Here is a 25,254-nt window from a genome sequence, read left to right on the forward strand (position 1 = left end):
GTTGGAGGTGGACTAATGGTCTGGGCTGTTTTTCATGGTTCAGGCTAGGCCCCTTAGTTCCAGTGAAGGGAAATCTTAACGTTACAGCATACATTAACATTCTAGATGATTCTGTGCTTCCAACTTTGTGGCAACAGTTTGGGCAAGGCCCTTTCCTGTTTCAGCATGACAGTACCCCCGTGCACAAAGCAAGGTCCATACATAAATAGTTTGTTGGGATCGGTGTGGAAGAACTTGACAGGCCTACAGAGAGCCCTGACCTCAACCCCATCATACACCTTTGGGATGAATTGGAACGCCAACTGCGATCCAGGCCGAATCGCCCAACATCAGTACCCGACCTCACTAATGCGTTTGTGGCTGAATGGAAGCAAGTCCTCGCAGCAATATTCCAACATCTAGTGGAAAGCCTTCCCAGAAGACTGGAGGCTGTAGCAAAGGGGGGACCAACTCCATATTAATGCCCATGATTTTGGAATGAGATGTTCGACAAGCAGGTGTCCACCTATCTCTCACATACAAGACAGACACTTTTAAACAAACTTCATTTTTTGTTTATTTATTATTTTTTTTTATCCATGAATCTGTTATTCAATGTGTTTCTATGGGCTAATAGCAGTAAGGCCAAATTCAATGTTTCATAAAAATAATTTAAAATAATAATTATACCTAAATGGGTCCTAAAATTCAAAATCAAATAGCTAAATGATCCTTGGTTTGACCATCTTAATAGACCCCCTCACCCTTGTCATCTTTGTTGTACTATGAAGGGAAAATGAGTTTGTAGCAATTGCAAGACGCAGCACAATGGCATAAATCACTTGCATTCAAAAACTGGCAGCAATTGAAAGAGATGGTGATTGCGTTAGAAAAAACAATCACTGTAATGGATTTAGTTTAATATTGAGCAATATATTCTCAAAGCACTGCTATTATACAATTGTTGTTTCTTGATCGCTCTCTCTCTCTCTCTCCTCTCTCTCCTCTCCATCTTTCTCTTTGTCTTCCAGTCCACCCCATCCCCTTCAGCGGATCTGCTTGGCCTTCGTTCGGCCGCTCCCGTTAGTGGGGCCGCTCCCAGTGCAGGCAGCCTATTGGTTGATGTGTTTTCAGAGGCAGGGCCTGCTGCCTCCTCTGCCGGCGTGAATGACGACGGCTTCCTGAGGTGAATGTTCACCCTGTGACTAGAAGACTCCCATAGATCCCCCCCCCTCCATGGGGGAGAAGTTCAAAACTGACCTTATATTAGTGGCAACTTGATGTTTGTGGTGTGGTTATGTTTCTTAGTTATCCAGATGCACTGTGGTTGAATATGAAGCTAGCTCTTGAAAATGAGCGTTGTTGTTTTATTCTTGTGGTGCTTGCAGTCTGTGATATGTGCGGATCCTCTGTCTTGGTCTTTCTATCAGTCATTCTTCTTGTTTCTTCTGTGTCTTATATGTGTAATCTTGTCTGTTCTCTTTTTATCTTGCTGTGTATGTGACTGTCTTTCTCTTTTCTTACTTTCTCTCCTTCCCTTTTTCTATTTCCCACTCTGTGTTTTTGCGTGCGTGCGTGCGTGCGTGTGTGTGTGTGTGTGTGTGTGTGTGTGTGTGTGTGCGCGCGCTTGGACCGCCAATGTGTGTCTCTTGTCTTCGATTGTGATTGGACATTGGCAGCGCTCTTCACGCTCCCGAGGCCTCTGACTCCCCATTGGTGGAGGGTCCTGGTGACTCGGAGTAAGGGGCCAGTAATAAGATGGCTGACTGTCATGTTGCACCCAAACACACATGAACACTGTCATTCTTATCTAAACTAAAGCTATTTAGGGAGGCTGCACAGGCATTTCAACCTTAGACTAGTCACATGGACACACATACCCTCTATTGCATGTGGGTTGTTGGATTATGTTATTGTAGCCTACCTATGCTGTGTGTTTCTTCAAACTTACATGTACCACATGTACCAGCAAAATACTTCTCATTGTTTATTGCTCATACTAACCCACCTCTGCTTTTTCTCTTCTTCCTCCTCCATTTTGTTTGTCATGCCTTACTGCTTTGGGTCTCCCTCGACACACTCACTGTCTCTTTCTTCCTCCCTCTCTCTTTATTCCTTTTTCTATCTGTAATTCATTTTGTCCCCTTCAAACACATTTTACATTCTCTCACACCCCCTGTCTTTTCTTTTGGTGCTCTCATCCACCTTTCCTTATTCATCCTTTCTCCATCCCTCCTTCCTCCTCTCAGCTCTGCTCCCCCTTCTGCGGCCTCTGAGGATCCTGCCCCTCCTCTGCCCGAGTCAGACGAGCTTCTCAACAAGTAAGAGCTTTAGCTCGCTCGCTCCTCCTCTCTCCCTATCTCTCTCTTTCCGGCGGGTCTACCTTGTTTTTGGTTCTATCACTCTTGAGCAAAGGTATCTAACAACCTACAGGATTGACACAAAACATAAACTGTGTAGATGTCAATGACATCTTATGTTAAGTCATTCACGTGTGGTAAGATACATCTACAATTGAAGTCGGAAGTTAACATACACTTAGGTTGGAGTCATTAAAACAAATTTGTCAACCACTCCACACATTTCTTGTTAACAAACTATAGTTTTGGCAAGTCGGTTAGGACATCTACTTTGTGCATGACACAAGTAATTTTTCCAACAATTGTTTACAGACAGATTATTCACTGTATCATAATTTCAGTGGGTCAGAAGTTTACATACACTAAGTTGACTGTGCCTTTAAACAGCTTGGAAAATTCCAGAAAATGATGTCATGGCTTTAGAAGCTTCTGATAAGCTAATTGACATAGTTTGAGCCAATTGGAGGTGTACCTGTGGATTTATTTCAAGGCCTACCTTCAAACTCAGTGCCTCTTTGCTTGACATCATGGGGAAATCAAAAGAAATCAGCCAAGACCTCAGAAAAAAAATGTGTTGACCTCCACAAGTCTGGTTCATCCTTGGGAGCAATTTCCAAATGTCTGAAGGTACCACGTTCATCTGTACAAACAATAGTACGCAAGTATAAACACCATGGGACCACGCATCCGTCATACCGCTCAGGAAGGAGACTCGTTCTGTCTCCTAGAGATGAACGTACTTTTGGTGCGAAAAGTGTAAATCAATCCCAGAACAACAGCAAAGGACCTTGTGAAGATGCTGGAGGAAATGGGTACAAAGGTATCTATATCCACAGTAAAACGAGTCCTATATCGACATAACCTGAAAGACCGCTCAGCAAGGAAGAAGCCACTGCTCCAAAACCGCAATAAAAAAGCCAGATCATACTTTTTGGAGAAATGTCCTCTGGTCTGATGAAACAAAAATAGAACTGTTTGACTATAATGACCATCGTTATGTTTGGAGGAGAAAGGGGGAGGCTTGCAAGCCGAAGAACACCATCCCAACCGTGAAGCACGGGGGTGGCTGCATCATGTTGTGGGGGTGCTTTGCTGCAGGAGGGACTGGTGCACTTCACAAAATAGATGGCTTCATGAGGCAGGAAAATGATGTGGATATATTGAAGCAACATCTCAAGACATCAGTCAGGAAGTTAAAGCTTGGACGCAAATGGGTCTTCCAAATGGACAATGACCCCAAGCATACTTCCAAAGTTGTGGCAAAATGGCTTAAGGACAACAAAGTCAAGCTATTGGAGTGGCCATCACAAAGCCCTGACCTCAATCCTGTAGAAAATTTGTGAGCAGAACTGAAAAGGCGTGTGCGAGCAAGGAGGCCTACAAACCTGACTCAGTTACACCAGCTCTGTCAGGAGGAATGGGCCAAAATTTACCCAACTTATTGTTGGGAAGCTTGTGGAAGGCTACCCAAAACATTTGACCCAAGTTAAACAATTTAAAGGCAATGCTACCAAATACTAATTGAGTGTATGTAAACTTCTGACCCACTGGGAATGTGATGAAAGAAGTACAAGCTGAAATAAATCATTCTCTCTACTATTATTCTGACATTTCACATTCTTAAAATGAAGTGGTGATCCTAACTGACCTAAGACAGAGAATTTTTACTACAATTAAATGTCAGGAATTGTGAAACTGAGTTTAAATGTATTTGGCTAAGGTGTATGTAAACTTCTGACTTCAACTGTATATGTTTGCCTGCAAAGTGAATTGATATTGCGATAGGATGGCATGACTGAAGAGTTCCAGTAACTTATAGGTAGTGTATGGACCACCACATGATTGACATTTTATAAACAGCTAATGATACATGATGATAAATCCTAACACTTTCATTCTCGCTCCCTCACACACGCACTCACTCACACACGCACTTTCTCCCTCTCTCTCTCCTGTCAGATTTGTGTGTAAGAACAACGGTGTGTTGTTTGAGAACCAGCTGCTTCAGATCGGCATCAAGTCTGAGTACCGCCAGAACCTGGGTGAGTTTGGGCTACTAGACAATGCGGGGAGATGCTTGAATCCTAAGTCACCTTTGTCACATTGATGTGAGTTCTGGGAGATTGCATTGTGTGTGGGTTTCAAGTTAGGATTCTTCCCTTGAGGTATTAACCCTTTTCATGCAGATCAGTCCCATGTGAAACACATTAGCCTATATGCTGTCACCTTATTGAACTAATGTCTGTACTATTCTATAGCTTTGGTAAGTACGTCTGAGCGTGCACAGAATGTAATAGATGGCGTCATTTAGTATTTGTGTTCACATCCTAGCTTTGTCATGTCCATTTTAGTATACAGAATGTTTTATTCAGTGGTAAGGTACGCTTCAGTTTCTATAATGCATTCGATGCTGGGTGAGTGAGCATAATGCATAACTTGGCTACTGTGTGTGTAGAGTGCTTTTACTGATGGGATGGGTGAGTTACCGATTATATCCATACATGTTGTACTGTAGGTATGAAGAATTATAATGCATTATAAACTGGAATGAGTTGGTGTGTAATGCTGCATTATAGCCTGAATAAGGGAGTATACATAACAATACATAATGCATTTTAACATGTATGTGTTATTTTGGAAATGTCACCTAAATGTGTCAACTTGACATAATATCTTCTAACGTGTGTGTGTTTTGTTTTTTCTAGGGAGGATGTATCTGTTCTATGGCAATAAGACCTCGGTGCAGTTTGTCAGCTTTAGCACCACAGTCAGCTGCCCAGGGGAGCTGCAGTCTCATATCCTTCAAATACTGTTCTCACACACACACACACACACACACACACACACACACACACACACACACACACACACACACACACACACACCCCTATCTTGCACACTATGTGTTAATGTTGTCACGATAGCAGAATTTTGACTTAGATACTGATACCAGGTTTAGTATCACAATACGCGATACCATCACAATACTCAATACCAAAATGATACCACAGCTAAAAAAGAAGGCATATTAGCAGACAGATAAACTCTGCTTCTGCTCTGTTCAGTATTAGGACAAATTTTAAGATCAATGTCATTACATTTTTATTTTTTTACATCAACATTTTTCATAGACAGACATGTATGCATTAAAGGGGAATGGAAACAACAGGCTTTAGAACACCAGCTAACTGTAACTGTAAATCGCCATATTGGCATATTTGTTGCATCACTGGCAGGAATTCCTGAATTTACTGGCCAGCTTTACGAGGTAGTCACCTGGAATGCATTTCAATTAACAGGTGTGCCTTGTAAAAAGTTAATTTGAGGAATTTCTTTCCTTAATGCGTTTGAGCCAATCAGTTGTGTTGTGACATGGTAGGGGTGGTATACAGAAGATAGCCCTATTTGGTAAAAGACCAAGTCCATATTATGGCAAGAACAGCTCAAATAAGAAAAGACAAATGACAGTCCATCATTACTTTAAGACATGAATGTCAGTCAATCTGGAAAATGTAGAGGATAACTTCATTAGAATGAACTGCCTCTCTGAAATTGCAGCCCAAATAAATGCTTCACAGAGTTCAAGTAACAGACACATCTCAACATCAACTGTTCAGAGCAGACTGCGTGAATCAGGCCTTCATGGTCGAATTTCTGCAAAGAAACCACTACTAAAGGACACCAATAAGAAGAGACTTGCTTGGGCCAAGAAACACGAGCAATGTTCATTAGACCGGTGGAAATCTGTCCTTTGGTCTGATGAGTCCAAATTTGAGATTTTTGGTGCTAAATGTGTCAATTACCATGAGACTGGCAGTTCTTTGCTTGACAATCACCGTCTGACAAAATGTCATGACTGCCACAGCCCTAGGCCTACCCATACCTCTAATAAACGTTGTTCAATGTCAAAATCCTAACAATAGAGATGTTTCATTTACATTTAAGTCATTTAGCAGACGCTCTTATCCAGAGCGACTTACAAATTGGTGCATTCACCTTATGATATCCAGTGGAACAACCACTTTACAATAGTGCATCTAAATCTTTTAAGGGGGGGGGGGGGTTAGAAGGATTACTTTATCCTATCCTAGGTATTCCTTAAAGAGGTGGGGTTTCAGGTGTCTCCGGAAGGTGGTGATTGACTCCGCTGGCGTCGTGAGGGAGCTTGTTCCACCATTGGGGTGCCAGAGCAGCGAACAGTTTTGACTGGGCTGAGCGGGAACTGTGCTTCCTCAGAGGTAGGGGGGCCAGCAGGCCAGAGGTGGATGAACGCAGTGCCCTTGTTTGGGTGTAGGGCCTGATCAGAGCCTGAAGGTATGGAGGTGCCGTTCCCTTCACAGCTCCGTAGGCATGTTAAATGCAGATGTTTAGTATTAGTGGATCTCTTTGATTAGCTTAACTAAGTGTTTTCGTTCCCCTTTAATGAATCAATTATACAATCATACAATATATGTGACTTTGTTTTTACCAATCTAACTACATATCAACATAATGGTAATCATTCATTTGAATGGTAAATCTCGATTAATAAACTGGGTAAATCATGATGTAGCATATTCACAATACAGGGGAATGCGTATTCAATATGAGTGTGTGCATGCATTGAGTTGTCGAGTTTGTTTTGGCTGATTTCATGAGGCTACAGATGATAAACAATCTGTTTCCCTTACATTTGGGACTTATTTTATTGTGCTGATCAACATTTGCATAGAAGTATTTTTATAAAATAAGCTGTCTCTTTAACCAGTAAAGTAACATATTCTAGTACTGAACTGTTTTTCATGTTCTAGTATACTGTGCAACACTACTATGTGTGTCCCTTGGGTTGCAGGCTATACTTGCATGTATTTAACACTCATAGCTATATTCAATATGCAGTCCCCCGTGTGGTCTCTAGTCCTGGCTCCTTGACTGGCTTTCCCACAGCTCAACGTGCAGACCAAAACAGTGGAACCCCTAGTGGAGGGAGGAGCACAGGTGCAGCAGGTCATCAACATCGAGTGTCTGACTGACTTTATTGATGCTCCGCTGCTCAACATCAAGTTCAGGTACACACACGCGCGCACCCAGATTATTACACAGGACGTACAATACAAACACCTCGCAATCACGAACGCAAGATCAGTAGTATCCCAAACATATACACACACACATTTTGTTTTGTCGTCTTCAGTTTATAAAGTTGTGTGTGTTCCTCTCAGGTATGGGGGAGCCCTGCAGAACATCTCTCTCAAGTTGCCTGTCACCATCAACAAGTTCTTCCAACCCACAGAGATGGCCGCCGCAGACTTCTTCCAGCGCTGGAAACAACTCAGCCAGTGAGTGAGATTGTGTGTGTAGGGTGCCAGCATGTAAGGGGGTTGTGTGTGTGTGTGTGTGTGTGTGTGTGTGTGTGTGTGTGTGTGTGTGTGTTTCTGACTTTTCTTCTCTTTTCAGGCCCCAGCAAGAAGCACAAAAGATCTTCAAGGCCAGCCATGGCATGGACACAGAAGTGCTCAAGGCCAAGGTAGACACACACACACATATATATATATACATACACACACACACACACACACACACACACACTTGAGGCATATTCATTTAATTCCCTTTCCTGCTGAATGTCTACCACATCCTACTCCCCCCCCCTCTCTTGTCTCTAGTTGCTGGGCCTGGGGACAGCCCTGTTGGAGAATGTGGATCCTAACCCAGAGAACTATGTGTGTGCCGGAGTCATCCAGACCAAGGCCCAACAGGTCGGCTGCCTGCTGAGACTGGAACCCAATGCGCAGGCCCAGGTACGCACGCGCAAACACACACACACTACACACACACAAATGTACATGCATATATACACACACACACACCACAAATGTACATGCATACACACTCACACAAATGTACATGCATATACACACACAGAGTCCGTCTGTCCTTCTCTGTGCTGCTCTCATTGCATCACTCACTGCTGTCTGTGTCTTTCTGTGTGCTGCTGCAAATCAAGCCTGGCGAGCAGGTAACACACAACTGGCCCTGTTCTCTTTCGCTCTCTTTCTTCCTCTTCTCTCTTTCACACCCTTTTTACACTTTCTCAATCACTTTTCCCTCCACATTGATTCTTCCGCACTTTCTCACTGACACCCCAAAATTTAACACTTGAATCTCCTCATTCTCTCTCTCTATCTATCTCTCTGTTTCTCTCTCTCTCTCTCTCTCTCTGTGTGCGCAGTGTTAGACTCCAGGTTCATAATGTGTCTTCAGTGTAACTCCATTCTACCCTCGTCTCGTGTTAAACTTTTAGATGATCCAATATATACAGTGCCTTCAGAAAGTATTCATACCCCTTGACTTATCCCACATTTTATTGTTACAGCCTGAATTCAAAATGGATTAAATATATATTTTTTACCCATATACACACACAATGCCCCATAAAATCATAAAGTAATAAAAAAAAAAGGTTTTTAATTATACAGAAATATCTCATTTACACAAGTATTCACACCCCTGAGTCTATACTTTATAGTAGCACTTTTGGCAGGAATTACAGCTTTGAGTCGTCTTGGGTATGTCATCAGCTTTGCACATCAGGATTTGGGGATTTTCTCAAGCTCTTAAATTAAATGGGAGCTGCGGTGAACAGCAATCTTCAAGTCTTTCCACAGCTTTTCAATGGGATTCAAGTCTAGGCTTTGGTTGGGCCACTCAAGGACTTTCACATTCTTGTTCTGAAGCCATTCCAGCGTTGCTTTCTCTGAATGCTTAGGGTCATTGTCCTGTTGGAACGTAAATCTTCGCCCCGATCTAAAATCTTTTGCACTCTTGAAGCAGGTTCTCATCAAGGATTTGCCTGTATTTGGCACCATTCATTGTTCCATCTATCCTTACCAGACTCCCAGTCCATGCTGCTGAAATGCATCCGCATAGCATGATGCTGCCACCATCATGCTTCAACGGTAGAGATGGTGTTAGACGGGTGACGAGCTGTGCCTGGTTTTCTCCAGACATAACGCTTTCCATTCAAGCCAAAGAGATACAGTTTTGTCTCATCAGAATCATCTTTTGCCTCATGCTCTGAGTATTTCAAGTGCCTTTTTGCAAACTGCAGGTGTGCTGTCATGTGCCTTTTTCTTAGGAGTGGCTTCCTTCTGGCCACTCCTATAAAGCCCAGATTGGTGTAGTGCTGTAGAGACCGTTGTCCTTCTGTCAGGTTCTCCCATCTCAGCTAAGGAACTCTGTAGTTCTTTCAGATTGGTCATTGGGTTCTTGGTCACCTCCCTTGCCCAGCTGCTCAGTTTGGTCGGACGGCCAGCTCAGGCAGAGTCTGGGTAGTTCAATATTTTTTTTACATTTCCCAATGTTGGAGACCACTGCTCTTGCAAACTTTCAACACCCTAGAAATAGTTGTATGCCGTTTCCCCAGATATATACCTCATCACAGTCTCGGAGATCTACGGACAGTTCCTTGGACTTCATGGTATAGTTTATGTTCTGACATGCACTGTCAACTGTGGGACCTTGTATAGAGTGTTTCTTTCTAAATCATGTCCAAACTGAGTTGGCCACAGGTGGACTCCAACCAAGTTGTCGCGACATCAAGGATGATCAAAGGAAATTGAATGCACCTGAGCTCAATTTGGAGTGTCATCGCAAAGGGGTGTGAATACTTATATAAGTGAGAGATTTCATTTTCTATCAATTTGCAAACATAAAAAAAAAAAATACAACTTCATTATGGGGTATTGTGTGTAGATAGGTTTGAAAAAACAATATTTAATCAATTTTGAATTCAGGCTGTAACACAACAAAATGTGGAGTAAGTCAAGGGGTATGAATGCTTTCTGAAGGCACTGTGTATATATATATATATATATATATATATATATATATATATATATATTATGTGGTTTGAACTTTACTGACCACCCTGTATGTTAATTCATGTTTAAGGGTGTGTGTGTGTGTGTGTGTTTACGTTTACCCATGTTAAATCTGTGTCTGCTCTCTCTGTCAGATGTACCGGCTGACTCTGCGCAGCAGCAAGGACACTGTCTCCCAGCGCGTCTGTGACCTCCTGGCAGAACAGTTCTAAAACCCTGAGTCTAGAACCCACCCAACGCGACCCAGGCCATCATCATCATCACGCTCTAGACACCCAACACACCGAGACCAGCGTTTCAACTCCCCTCACCCCATCCACTTCATTCCCTCCCACTCCCCGATCCTGAGGTTGCCAAGAACAAAGAATCAACGAGAAGGAAAAATACCTACATAAGGGAAAGAAAAGCAGCCGTTGCCACTTACACGACTGCCCTATCATTGACATTTATTATTATTGTCAGGATTATAATTCCGATTCTTATTATTATTACTGTTTATTATCATCGGCGCTACAATTCTTGTTTTTTTTCTGTGTTTACCTGTGAACGTAAGTGTATGACTGTGTGTGTTTCAGAATCGTGCTGGTGTGTGTGTCCTGTTTTTCTCCGTCCTGTCTATTTAAGCCCCGGGGGCTCATGGACTTGGGGCGTGTGTGATGCATGGGGAGGGTGGAAAATTCTGTGCATCGATTCCGCGACATTTCAACCTTAGACTATTCCTGAGAGTTGCATGGGAGGACCAGTTCTACATACACATACACACACACACGCATTCATGTGTAATACACACCCAGATACTCTCACATGTAGGCACATACATGCGTATATTTGTACATGCTTAAGTGTCTGTGTAAAGTATCTGAATAGGGTCCGGTAAAACTAAATCACTAAGGAAATGGGACTCTTCTGTGTAAAGGTCCAAATCGACACTCTAAACCCCCACCTTCACCCCAAACCCATCTCTTCTCCACCCTCTGCTGTCCCAGACCCCCCCCCCCCCCCCCCCCCCATACATCCCAAGGGCCTCTCGTATAATCCCTGAGATATAATATTCCATAAAAGAATTCCGGCACATTCCCAAGTCTACAGTTCCCTCTTTATTCCAGTGGAAATGGCCAGTGCACTTTAGGTGGTTCCAAGAGACCTCAGTCCATCAATACCCCTCAAACACATAAACACACCACCCCCCTCACACTTACCCCATCTTTCTGGCTTGTAACCATACTTTATATATAAACTCAAATGATTCTGTACCTGTTCGTGGAATATGAATTACCCCTTTGTCTCTTTTTTTTTTTGGTCTCATCTTTCCTTTTATTAGTAGTGGAGTTATTGAAGTTTTTGTATGTTACTTTAATGATGTAATGTTGTGTTGCTTCTGTTGTGTGTGTGTGTGTGTGTGTGTGTGTGTGTGTGTGTGTGTGTGTGTGTGTGTGAGAATGTGAAAGGTAGTGTGAGAAAGTAGGGCCAGCAGTGTGTACCCTGCGAATAGGATAGAGGGGTCAGCTAAAAGGAGAGCGAGATGGAAGAAGAGTAGCAGGGTAGCTGGTCTTGTTTACAGTGTTAATCAGACAGCGATAAGGTGGATACTTGACTTAAACCTGTCATAAATACTACTTACCACCACCGTAAGTATGACAACATAAGGAATTATAAGATGTCGTGGAAACTGTTTATTTCAGATCAGCAATGTTTTTTGACACTTGAGGCAGGGAACATTGGTTGAGAGCTGACATGGGGTGTTTTACGATGGCTTATGAAATGTTTATGTCGTGCATAAGTCAGCATTGAGCAAGCCCCATTGATGGGGAGGTCAGGTGGTAGTTGGAAGGAGTTAGAGGGCAGTGGGCCAGTCCGTGTTCACATGAAGAGTGAAGTGGCAGAGCAGAGGCCTAGTATTTGTTATTTTTCATTTTTCCGTGTTGAAAAGAGGGATGGGATTGGAGAGTAGAGTGCTGCTTGATACCGGGATTGACCGAAAAAAGAGGAGTACCTCAGAACTTGATCTCTAAACACGCACAGGCTTGTGCACACACACGTCACAAATACTTACCTTATGGTATTACCTGGGAGAAGATTGCAATCTGCAAATAGATTGATTCTAATCTTTGAAAACACAACCAACCACAAAGACACTGGACAGCACTTATCTGTAAACGCACATTTCAGACATACGCACCCACATGTCCATTCTTAGAGATGAGGGAGGAGGAGAGAACTCAAAAGACCAACTGTCAGTCACAACTACCGGGATCGAGTCATCAGGGGTGGGCATCGCGTGTGTGTGTTGGTGTACCACGTGATAAAAATATCCTAAATTATCTTTATGAGACATGGTCATATTAGTTTCAACAGGAGTCACTTATACGTCTAACCCATGCAGCATTGGTGGCACAGTCTGATCATTGTAGTGGAAACTGTAGAATCATTGTGTGTGTGTGTGTGTGTGTGTGTGTGTGTGTGTGTGTGCACGTCTATGCAGTATCCGCTAGCTAATGCAGCCCCGTGTATCGGTGTTAAACCTGTGAGATACCTGTGTTAGATTTAAGATTTACTCTGTACTGAATAATGTGAAAGTAAAACTATGCCATATACTCTACCACTGGCTCTCTTTTTCTTGATGGGAAAGTGTGTTTGTGTGTGATGGTGATTATGATGTCCGTCAAGAGGAAATTCTTTCCAAAGCGCACCACAGTTCCACGTCCAAAAGCCTGTACACACAGCAGCTCTCCAGAACCGTAGTTGGATGTATCGCATAGTCCTATCAATAAGAACTCATCACATTGACTAAGTAGTAGATGGAATTTGAATAATTGAATAAACATTGAATATTAAATAAAGATCCTGTTGTCGTTCAGCTAGTACTTTAATTATATATTCCGGTAGCTTGGTGGTAGTTGAACTAAATTCAAATCTAGGTAGTGTTTTAACTTGTTTGCCATGTAGCGGTGTAGCTAACTACTGGAACTAGACACTTATGATTTTGCTAAAATAGAATGTGGGTGAAGTAGGCAATAAGTTCTTTTTTTCGGCATCAGACTTGCCTAACTCTCACTTGAAACTGTTTATGTTTAATTGGCTAAATAACACAGTTAACATATGACCCCAAAGTGAACTGTTCTTGCAATTTATAGTCTGACATATTGGATTTGCATATGATGCTTTTTCATGAAGTAGTTTGAAGAAGTAGTTCACTACATCCAAAGTAACTTTAGTCAAGTAAACTATATTTTTATTGAGGGTAGCATTAGTGTAGCTTAACTTCCAGTGTGAAGTAATTGGTAGCTTGGTAAACTATATTTTCAGAGTAGCTTCCCAAACACTGCATGTTGCCAACCTGTACCTTCAACCTAATGGTTGAAGATTACTTTGACGCAGTGATGAAAGGGAGTATGTCACAGTGGGCCTTAACAGATCACAGAGGGGGCCTTTACAGATAATTTAGGCAGCGTTTACACAGGCAGCCCAATTATTGGTATTTTGACCCATCAGATATTTTGCCCAATTCAGAATTCGGCTGCCTGTGTAAACGCAGCTCAAGTATGCAAAGATAACAGATTCCATACTCACTGTCATCTCGACATAATAGAGCCTTTTTCCTGGACCCAGATTAATCCTAGTCCTTGACTAAAAAACATGATCAATGGGGATGTGTTTGGGAAACCGACCCTCGATCCACATATAAATTACATTTTTGTCTTCAAGTGTGAGATGAGATGTGATTTTTCCTGATTAATCAGAAAGGAACTCCTGATTTGGTATTACATCCTCCTCTATGAACAGGTCAGAGGGGGAGGGAAAGTGACCTATACCCAAACACATTATTCACCTGTTCCCGATGTCCATTGTTGTGCTGATCACATCTATTTTTTCCACTCCGGACACTTTATCTGGACGTGGTTCGTCAGGACCTCCACCAGCCGAAGCTAAGTAGTAACATTAACATGATGCCTTCTAATTGCAGTCGCTGTACTCATAATATACAGGAGAACGATTGCCTTACGGCGAGGATAGCTGTGCTGCAAGCCCAGCTTCAGACGCAATCATTAGGCAAGGGTAATTTCAGTGTAGGAAAGGACGAAACAGCGTCTGTGCCACCAGTAAGTACAGATAGTAGTATAAATCCGCTCGCACAGTCCCCGCAGCCGGGCAACTTTCTCATGGCTTCTGGAGGGTAATGCTGTAGGAATGCTCAACCGGTGTCGCTCATTCAGCCGACAGAAGCTTTCAACCGGTTCTCCCCATTAAGCAGCGAGTCGGAGTCAGAGGCCGAGCCTTCTCTGGTCTCTACTCCTCCCGTTACGGGGTCTGAGACGCCGAAGCCTCCCACCATTAGTTCTGACAAATTGACCTCGACTTAGGTTGGGCAAAACTAAACATGGCGGTGGTCGCCTTAGCCATCTCACTGGAATAAAGACCTCCTCCATTCCTGCCATTATTGAAAGAGATAGTGATACCTCACATCTCAAAATAGGGCTATTTAATGTTAGATCCCTCACTTCCAAGGCAGTTATAGTCAATGAACTAATCACTGATCATAATCTTGATGTGATTGGCCTGACTGAAACATGGCTTAAGCCTGATGAATTTACTGTGTTAAATGAGGCCTCACCTCCTGGTTACACTAGTGACCATATCCCCCGCGCATCCCGCAAAGAAGGAGGTGTTGCTAACATTTATGATAGCAAATTACAATTTACCAAAAAAAAAAACGTTTTCATCTTTTGAGCTTCTAGTCATGAAATCTATGCAGCCTACTCAATCACTTTTTATAGCTACTGTTTACAGGCCTCCTGGGCCATATACAGCGTTCCTCACGGAGTTCCCTGAATTCCTGTCGGACCTTGTAGTCATGGCAGATAATATTCTAATTTTTGGTGACTTTAATATTCACATGGAAAAGTCCACAGACCCACTCCAAAAGGCTTTCGGAGCCATCATCGACTCAGTGGGTTTTGTCCAACATGTCTCCGGACCTACTCACTGCCACAGTCATACTCTGGACCTAGTTTGTACCATTGAATAAATGTTGTGGATCTTAATGTTTTTCCTCATAATCCTGGATTATCGGACCACCATTTTATTACGTTTGCAATCGCAACAAATAATCTGCTCAGACCCAAACCAAGGATCATCAAAAGTCGTGCTATAAATTCTCAACAGCCCAAAGATTCCTAGATGCCCTTCCAGACTCCCTCCACCTACCCAAGGACGTCAAAGTACAAAAATCAGTTAACCACCTAACTGAGGAACTCAATTTAACCTTGCGCAATACCCTAGATGCAGTCGCACACCTAAAAACAAAAAATGTTTGTCATAAGAAACTAGCTCCCTGGTATACAGAAAATACCCGAGCTCTGAAGCAAGCTTCCAGAAAATGGGAACGGAAATGGCGCCACACCAAACTGGAAGTCTTCCGACTAGCTTGGAAAGACAGTATCGAAGAGCCCTCACTGCTGCTCGATCATCCTATTTTTCCAACTTAATTGAGGAAAATAAGAACAATCCAGCATTTATTTTTGATACTGTCGCAAAGCTAACTAAAAAGAAGCATTCCCCAAGAAAGGATGGCTTTCACTTCAGCAGTGATGAATTCATGAACTTCTTTGAGGAAAAGATCATGATCATTAGAAAGGAAATTACGGACTCCTCTTTAAATCTGCATATTCCTCCAAAGCTCAGTTGTCCTGAGTCTGCACAACTCTGCCAGGACCTAGGATCAAGGGAGACACTCAAGTGTTTTAGTACTATATCTCTTGACACAATGATGAAAATAATCATGGCCTCTAAACCTTCAAGCTGCATACTGGACCCTATTCCAACTAAACTACTGAAAGAGCTGCTTCCTGTGCTTGGCCCTCCTTTGTTGAACATAATAAACGGCTCTCTATCTACCGGATGTGTACCAAACTCACTAAAAGTGGCAGTAATAAAGCCTCTCTTGAAAAAGCCAAACCTGACCCAGAAAATATAAAAGAACTATTGGCCTACAACGAATCTCCCATTCCTCTCAACAACAAAAAAAATAAGCTGTTACGCAGCAACTCACTGTCTTGCTGAAAACAAACAATGTATACGAAACACTTCAGTCTGGTTTTAGACCCCATCATAGCACTGAGACTGCACTTGTGAATGTGGTAAATTACCTTTTAATGGCATCAGACCGAGGCTCTGCATCTGTCCTCGTGTTCCTAGACCTTGGTGCTGCTTTTGATACCATCGATCACCACATTCTTTTGGAGAGATTGGAAACCCAAATTGGTCTACACGGACAAGTTCTGGCCTGGTTTAGATCTTATCTGTCGGAAAGATATCAGTTTGTCTCTGTGGATGGTTTGTTCTCTGACAAATCAACTGTAAATTTCGGTGTTCCTCAAGGTTCCGTTTTAGGACCACTATTGTTTTCACTATATATTTTACCTCTTGGTGATGTCATTCGGAAACATAATGTTAATTTTCACTGCTATGCGGATGACACACAGCTGTACATTTCGATAAAACATGGTGAAACCCCAAAATTGCCCTTGCTGGAAGCCTGTGTTTCAGACATAAGGAAGTGGATGGCTGCAAATGTTCTACTTTTAAACTCGGACAAAACAGAGATGCTTGTTCTAGGTCCCAAGAAACAAAGAGATCTTCTGTTGAATCTGACAATGAATCTTCAAGGTTGTACAGTCGTCTCAAATAAAACTGTGAAGGACCTCGGCGTTACTCTGGACCCTGATCTCTCTTTTGATGAACATATTAAGACTGTTCCAAGGACAGCTTTTTTCCATCTACGTAACATTGCAAAAATCTGAAACTTTCTGTCCAAAAATGATGCAGAAAAATGTATCCATGCTTTTGTCACTGCTAGATTAGACTACTGCAATGCTCTACTTTCCGGCTACCCGGATAAAGCACTAAATAAACTTAATTTAGTGCTAAACACGGCTGCTAGAATCTTGACTAGACCAAAAAGTTGATCATATTACTCCAGTGCTAGCCTCTCTAAATTGGCTTCCTGTTAAGGCAAGGGCTGATTTCAAGGTTTTACTGCTAACCTACAAAGCATTACATGGGCTTGCTCCTACCTATCTTTCCGATTTGGTCCTGCCATACATACCTACACGTATGCTACGGTCACAAGACGCAGGCCTCCTTACTGTCCCTAGAATTTCTAAACAAACAGCTGGAGGCAGGGCTTTCTCCTATAGAGCTAAATTTTTATGAAATGGTCGCCTACCCATGTGAGAGACGCAGACTCGGTCTCAACCTTTAAGTCTTTATTGAAGACTCATCTCTTCAGTGGGTCCTATGATTGAGTGTAGGCTGGCCCTGTAGTGTGAATGTGAACCGAAAGGCACTGGAGCAATGAACCGGCCTTGTTGTCTCTGCCTTGCCAGTTCTCCTCTCTCCACTGGGATTCTCTGCCTCTAACCCTATTACAGGGGCTGAATCACTGGCTTACTGGTGCTCTTCCATGCTGTCCCTGGGAGGTGTGCGTCACTTGAGTGGGTTGAGTCATTGACATGATCTCCCTGTCTGGGTTGGTGCCCCCCCTTCGGTTGTGCCGTGGCGGAGATCTTTGTGGGCTATACTCGACCTTGTCTCAGGATGGTAAGTTGGTGGTTGAAGGTATCCCTCTAGTGGTGTGGGGGCTGTGCTTTGGCAAAGTGGGTGGGGTTATATCCTGCCTGGTTGGCCCTGTCCGAGGGTATCGTCGGACGGGTCCACAGTGTCTCCCGACCCCTCCTGTCTCAGCCTCCAGTATTTATGCTGCAGTAGTTTATGTGTTGGGGGGCTTATATCTGGAGTATTTCTCCTGTCTTATCTGGTGTCCTGTGTGAATTTAAGTATGCTCTCTCTAACTCTCTCTTTCTTTCTTTCTCTCTCTCAGAGGACCTGAGCCCTAGGACCATGCCTCAGGACTACCTGGCCTGATGACTCCTTGCTGTCCCCAGTCCACCTGACCGTGCTGCTGCTCTAGTTTCAACTGTTCTGCCTGCAGCTATGGAATCCTGACCTGTTCACCGGACGTGCTACCTTGTCCCAGACCTGCTGTTTTCAACTCTCTAGAGACAGCAGGAGCGGTAGAAATACTCTGAATGATCGGCTATGAAAAGCCAACTGACATTTACTCCTGAGGTGCTGACCTGTTGCACGCTCGACATCCACTGTGATTATTATTATTTGACCCTGCTGGTCACTTATGAACATTTGAACATCTTGGCCATGTTCTGTTATAATCTCCACCCGGCACAGCCAGAAGAGGACTGGCCACCTCTCATAGCCTGGTTCCTCTCTAGGTTTCTTCCTAGGTTTTGGCCTTTCTAGGGAGTTTTTCCTAGCCACCATGCTTCTACACCTGCATTGCTTGCTGTTTGGGGTTTTAGGCTGGGTTTCTGTACAGCACTTTGAGATATCAGCTGATGTAAGAAGGGCTTTATAAAAATATTTGATTTGATATTACGAGCTTCTGCCGAAGAAAGTGGCACCTGCATGCGTTTTTATCCCTCAATAATCAAAACAACAACAGACAAGTTCTAGAGTCATATTTCTATTTTCTTAATTCAACACCATGTTAAAATGGCCTTCAAGCACAGGTTTAGGATTAGCAAATCTTCCCCCAGTCATAAACCTGTACTGTTAACAGGGGTAAACGCAGAACTGGATTGAGATCAGATTAGATTAATTCTTTCTTATTCTTAATTTGACCCGAATGAGAATATAGGGCTTCAGGGAGAGGAGTAACTTGTCATGATGCCCCAATGGGATGAACTAGGCCATCTCCTAGGCTACAGTGAACATGCAAACGTGTGCCCTGTGCAAAGCAAAGATCAGCCTTGATGCAGAAATAAAACATTAACTAAATATAAATTATCCATGTACTTTCCATGTTAACCCATATATCTTGAGTTGTGCAATATTATGTGTTTTCTCCCCTCTTGCAACTGTGGGTCACTAAATATAGGCTATGATTGAATGATTACGTTATTTGTAATTGTATTTATTATGATCCCTATTAGCAGCTTCCAAGGCAGTTATATACAATTTTAAATATTACATGACATTACACTTCATAACACTTTTCACAATACATTAAGTGTGTACCCTCAGGCAACTACTCTACCACATATCTACAATACAAAATCTATGTGTGTGTACAGTCGTGGCCAAAACTTTTGAGAATGACACACATTAATTTTAACAAAGTCTGCTGCCGCAGTTTGTATGAAGGCAATTTGCATATACTCCAGAATGTTATGAAGAGTGATCAGATGAATTGCAATTATTTGCAAAGTCCCTCTTTGCCATGCAAATGAACTGAATCCCCCCAAAAACATTTCCACTGCATTTCAGCCTTGCCACAAAAGGACCAGCTGACATCATGTCAGTGATTCTCTCGTTAACACAGGTGTGAGTGTTGACGAGGACAAGGCTGGAGATCACTCTGTCATGCTGAATGAGTTCGAAATAACAGACTGGAAGCTTCAAAAGGAGGGTGGTGCTTGGAATCATTGTTCTTCCTCTGTCGACCATGGTTACCTGCAAGGAAACACGTGCCGTCATCTTTGCTTTGCACAAAAAGGGCTTCACAGGCAAGGATATTGCTGCCAGTAAGATTGCACCTAAATCAACCATTTATCGGATCATCAAGAACTTCAAGGAGAGCGGTTCAATTGTTGTGAAGAAGGCTTCAGGGCGCCCAAGAAAGTCCAGCAAGCGCCAGGACCGTCTCCTAAAGTTGATTCAGCTGCGGGATCGGGGCACCACCAGTACAAAGCTTGCTCAGGAATGGCAGCAGGCACTTGTGAGTGCATCTGCACGCACAGTGAGGGGAAGACTTTTGAAGGATGGCCTGGTGTCAAGAAGGGCAGCAAAGAAGCCACTTCTCTCCAGGAAAAACATTAGGGACAGACTGATATTCTGCAAAAGGTACAGGGATTGGACTGCTGAGGACTGGGGTAAAGTTATTTTCTCTGATGAATCCCCTTTCCGATTGTTTGGGGCATCCGGAAAAAAGCTTGTCCAGAGAAGACAAGGTGAGCGCTACCATCAGTCCTGTGTCATGCCAACAGTAAAGCATCCTGAGACCATTCATGTGTGGGGTTGCTTCTCAGCCAAGGGAGTGGGCCCACTCACAATTTTGCCTAAGAACACAGCCATGAATAAAGAATGGTACCAACATATCCTCCGAGAGCAACTTCTCCAAACCATCCAGGAACAGTTTGGTGACGAACAATGCCTTTTCCAGCATGATGGAGCACCTTGCCATAAGGCAGAAGTGATAACAAAGTGGCTTGGGGAACAAAACATCGATATTTTGGGTCCATGGCCAGGAATCTCCCCAGACCTTAATCCCATTGAGAACTTGTGGTCAATCCTCAAGAGGCGGGTGGACAAACAAAACCCCACAAATTCTGACAAACTCCAAGCATTGATTATGCAAGAATGGGCTGCCATCAGTCAGGATGTGGCCCAGAAGTTAATTGACAGCATGCCAGGGCGGATTGCAGAGGTCTTGAAAAAGAAGGGTCAACACTGCAAATATTGACTCTTTGCATCAACTTCATGTAATTGTCAATAAAAGCCTTTGACACTTATGAAGTGCTTGTAATCTCCAATCCAAAATTAAATCTATTTTGCATCAAAGCATCCTTCACTCATGCTGCCAAACATACCCTCGTAAAACTGACTATCCTACCAATCCTTGACTTCGGCGATGTCATTCACAAAATAGCCTCCAACACTCTACTCAGCAAATTGGATGCAGTCTATCACAGTGCCATCCGTTTTGTCACCAAAGCCCCATATACAGCCCACCACTTCGACCTGTATGCTCATGTTGGCTGACCCTCGCTTCATATTCGTCGCCAAACTCACTGGCTCCAGGTCATCTATAAGTCTTTGCTAGGTAAAGCTCCGCCTTATCTCAGGTCACTGGTCACCATAGCAGCACCCACCCATAGCACGCGCCCCAGCAGGTATATTGCACTGGTCACCCCCAAAGCCAATTCCTCGTTTGGCCGCCTTTCCTTCCAGTTCTCTGCTGCCAATGACTGGAACAAATTGCAAAAATCACTGTAGCTGGAGACTCATATCTCCCTCACTAATTTTAAGCATCAGCTGTCAGAGCAGCTTACAGATCATTGCACCTGTACATAGCCCATCTGTAAATAGCCCATCCAACTACCTCATCCCGTATTGTTATTGATTTTATTTATATATATTTTTTTGCTCCTTTGCACCCCAGTATCTCTACTTGCACATTCATCTTCTGCACATCTTTCACTCCTGTTTATTTGCTAAATTGTAATTATTTCTCCACTATGGCCTATTTATTGCCTTACCTGCCTAATATTACTTCATTTGCACACACTGCATATAGATTGTTCTATTGTGTTATTGACTGTATGTTTGTTCATTCCATGTGTAACTCTGTGTTGTTGTTTGTGTCGCACTGCTTTGCTTTATCTTGGCCAGGTCGCAGTTGTAAATGAGAACTTGTTCTCAACTGACTTACCTGGTTAAATAAGGGTGAAATACATTTTGTAAAAATAAAAAGGTTCAAGTTCGGGCTCTGGCTGGGCTACTCAAGGACATCCAGAGACTTGTCCTGAAGCCACTCCTGCATTGTCTTGGCTGTGTGCTTAGGGTCATTGTCCTGTTGGAAGGTGAACTCTGGATCAGATTTTCATCAAGGATCTCTCTGTACTTTGCTCTGTTCATCTTTCCCTCGATCCTGACAAGTCTCTCAGTCCCTGCCGCTGAAAAACATCCCCACAGCATGATGCTACCACCACCATGCTTCACCGTATGGATGGTGCCAGGTTTCCTCCAGATGTGACGCTCTTCTTTTTATTCAGTTTAGTCACATATTTTCTCAATTTGCAGTACATTTGCCAAACGGTCAAGCAGCCAGACTTATTTGCCATTCCTTTTGCCTCATCCGTCTCCACCATATAATTTTTCAATTTCTCATTAATCCACAGGGATTTTGCAGTTATTTGTCATTTTCTGAATGGGTGCATGCTTATTAGTAACTGGAATAAGCAATTTCATGTACAGTGCCTTCTGAAAATATTCTGAACCCTTAACTTTTTCGACATGTTGTTACCTTATAGCCTTATTCTAAAATGAATTAAATAAAGAAAAATTGTCAGCAATATACACACAATATCCCATAATGACAAAGCAAAAACAGGTTTTTAGAAATGTTTGCAAATGTATAAAAAAAATACAGAAATACCTTCTTTACATAAGTATTCAGACCCTTTGCTATGAGTCTCAAAAAGGAGCTCAGGTGCATCCTGTTTCCATTGATCATTGATTGGACATAATTTGGAATGGCACACACCTGTCTATATAAGGTCCCACAGTTGACAGTGCATGGCAGAGCAAAAACCAGGCCATGAGGCCGAAGGAATTCTCAGTAGAGCTCAGATCTGGGGAAGGGTACCAAAACATTTCTGCAGCATTGAAGGTCCCCAAGAACACAGTGGCCTCCATCATTCTTAAATGGAAGAAGTTTGGAACCACCAAGACTCTTCCTAGAGCTGGCCGCCCGGCCAAACTGAGCAATCGGGGGAGAAGGGCCTTGGTCAGGGAGGTGACCGATGGTCACTCTGACCGAGCTCCAGAGTTCCTCTGTGGAGATGAGAGAAACTTACAGAAGGACAACCATCTCTGCAGCACTCCACCAATCAGGCCTTTATGGTAGAGTGGCCAGACAGAATCCACTCCTCAGTATAAGGTACATGACAGCCCGCTTGGAGTTTGCCAAAAGGCACCTAAAGACTCTCAGAAACAAGATTCTCAAATTACAGAGAGATCCTTGATGAAAACCTGCTCCAGGGTGCTCTGGACCTCAGCCTGGGGCGAAGGCACACAGCCAAGACAATGCAGGACTGGCTTCAGGACAAGTCTCTGAATGTCCTTGAGTGGCCCAGCTAGAGCCCGGATTTGAACCCGATCAAACATCTCTGGAGAGACCTGAAAATAGCTGTGCAGCAACTGTCAAGCTGACAGAGCTGAGAGGATCTGCAGAGAAGAATGGGAGAAACTCCCCAAATACAGCTGTGCCAAGCTTGTAGCGTCATACCCAAAAAGACTCGAGGCTGTAATTGCTGCCAAAGGTGCTTCAACAAAGTACTGAGTAAAGCATCTGAAACTCATGCAAATGTGATATTTCCATTTTTTTTTTTTTTTTACAAATGAGCAAAAATGTATAAAACCTGTTTTTTGTTTGTCATTATGATGTATTGTGTGTAGATTGATGAGGGAAAAAAACTATTTAATACATTTTAGAAGAAGGCTGTAACCTAACAAAATGTGGAAAAAGTCAAGTGGTCTGAATACTTTCCAAATGCACTGTATGTGTCTAGTGCAGTGTCTGCTTGCTCCTCATTACACACCACAGACCATCAAATATTATTTACATCATCAACATAGCAATCACTACAAAACATATTGTAGGACCTCTAATAAACTATATTAGGCCCAGCCTTTGGAACTTTGGTTATCCAACATATGGCTACTATATTGTGATCACTACATACAATGGATTTGGATACAGCTTGAAAGCAGATTTCTGCAGCTTTAGTAAATATATGATCAATACATGTTGATGATTTAATTCCTGTGCTGTTTGTAAATACCCTGGTAGGTTGACTGATAACCTGAACCAGATTGCAGGCACTGGTTACAGTTTGAAGCTTTTTTTCAAGTGGGAAGCTTGATGGAAGCCAGTCAATATTAAGGTCACCCAGAAAAATATACCTTTCTGTTGATATCACATACATTATCATACATTTCGCACATACACTACATGACCAAAAGTATGTGGACACCTGCTCGTCGAACATCTCATTCCAAAATCATGGGCATTAATATGGAGTTGCCCCCTCCCCCCCTTTGCTGCTATAACAGCCTCCACTCTTCCTAATTTAACACACCTGATTCTACTAATTATCTGCTCAACAAGACCTTAACTAGCTGAATCAGATATGCTAAATTAGGCTTGGGCTGAAAACCTACAGGACAGTAGATCTCCAGGAAGAGCGTTGGGCAGCCCTGCACTAGATCTTGCAACATTGCTGCGGGACTTGCTTCCATTCAGCCATAAGAGCATTAGCGAGGTCGGCACTGATGTTGGGCGATTGGGGCCTGACTCGCAGTCGGCGTTCCAATTCATCCCAAAGATTTGATGGGGTTAAGGTCAGGGCTCTCTGCAGGCCAGTCAAGTTCTTCCTCACCGATCTCGACAAACCATTTCTGTTTGGACTTCGCTTTTTGCACTGGGGGCATTGTCATGCTGAAACAGGAAAGGGCCTTCCCCAAACTGTTGCCACAAAGTTGGAAGCAGAGAATCGTCCAATGTCATTGCATGCCGTAGCGTTAAGATTTTCCTTCGCTGGAATTAAGGGCCCTAGCCTGAACCATGAAAAACAGCCCCAGACCATTATTCTTCCTCAACCTAGCTTTACAGTTGACACCTATGCATTCGGGCAGGTAGCATTCTCCTGGCATCCGCCAGTTCTGTGAGCTTGAGCTTGTGTGGCCTACCACTTCACGGCTGAGCCGTTGTTGCTCCTAGTCGTTTCCATTTCACAATAACAGCACTTACAATTGACTGGGGCAGTTCTAAAAGCAGTGGCAATTTTAGCATGTAAATCTTGGTGGGGCAAAAAAAAAAAGTGGAATGCATGCCAACAAAGCCACTACACAGCACAACACTAAACAATACATGAATTGCACTATAATGGTAACAAACGGTGCCCACAAAGAAAGTAATACTAAGTGTATGTTGTGTAGTAAGCTGTTATTAGCCCATGTGCCTCACCCTAATAATTTGGTATATTTTCACCTCTTAATTTCGCCTACTGTTCTGACTTGGTGCACATTTAGCCTATAACCTGTTTTTGAGAAATGTAATCATTGAATATTGTAAGAGCTTTCATTGTCTGCTTATGTGTCCCCTTTATTTATCCTACGGTTCTGACTTGGTATACAGGGAGCACATTCTAAGATCGTCCATGTTCTGAATTATGTTGCTGTACATTTCATAAGTG

The 25,254-nt window shown here is 43.0% G+C and overlaps 1 protein-coding gene across 3 annotated transcripts in view; it reads left to right on the top strand.

The window, feature by feature from the left end:
* ap2a1 (adaptor related protein complex 2 subunit alpha 1) overlaps positions 1-12,800 on the top strand; it is a 55,889-nt gene extending 43,089 nt beyond the window's left edge. The window contains exons 13-22 of one of the 3 annotated variants that reach the window (XM_082973570.1): positions 1,011-1,165; positions 1,659-1,718; positions 2,229-2,300; positions 4,299-4,381; positions 5,045-5,133; positions 7,263-7,387; positions 7,541-7,657; positions 7,776-7,845; positions 7,985-8,119; positions 10,336-12,800. In XM_082973570.1, coding sequence (XP_082829696.1) covers positions 1,011-1,165; positions 1,659-1,718; positions 2,229-2,300; positions 4,299-4,381; positions 5,045-5,133; positions 7,263-7,387; positions 7,541-7,657; positions 7,776-7,845; positions 7,985-8,119; positions 10,336-10,413 — 984 coding nt within the window. In that variant the 3' untranslated portion in view covers positions 10,414-12,800. The remainder of the gene's footprint in view (positions 1-1,010; positions 1,166-1,658; positions 1,719-2,228; positions 2,301-4,298; positions 4,382-5,044; positions 5,134-7,262; positions 7,388-7,540; positions 7,658-7,775; positions 7,846-7,984; positions 8,120-10,335) is intronic. The other 2 variants (XM_082973571.1, XM_082973572.1) reach the window with 2 other exon arrangements.
* The last annotated feature ends 12,454 nt before the right edge of the window (positions 12,801-25,254 follow it).

Source organism: Salmo salar, chromosome 03, assembly GCF_965601325.2.
Source record: "Salmo salar chromosome 03, fSalSal1, whole genome shotgun sequence".
Lineage (NCBI taxonomy): Eukaryota > Metazoa > Chordata > Actinopteri > Salmoniformes > Salmonidae > Salmo > Salmo salar.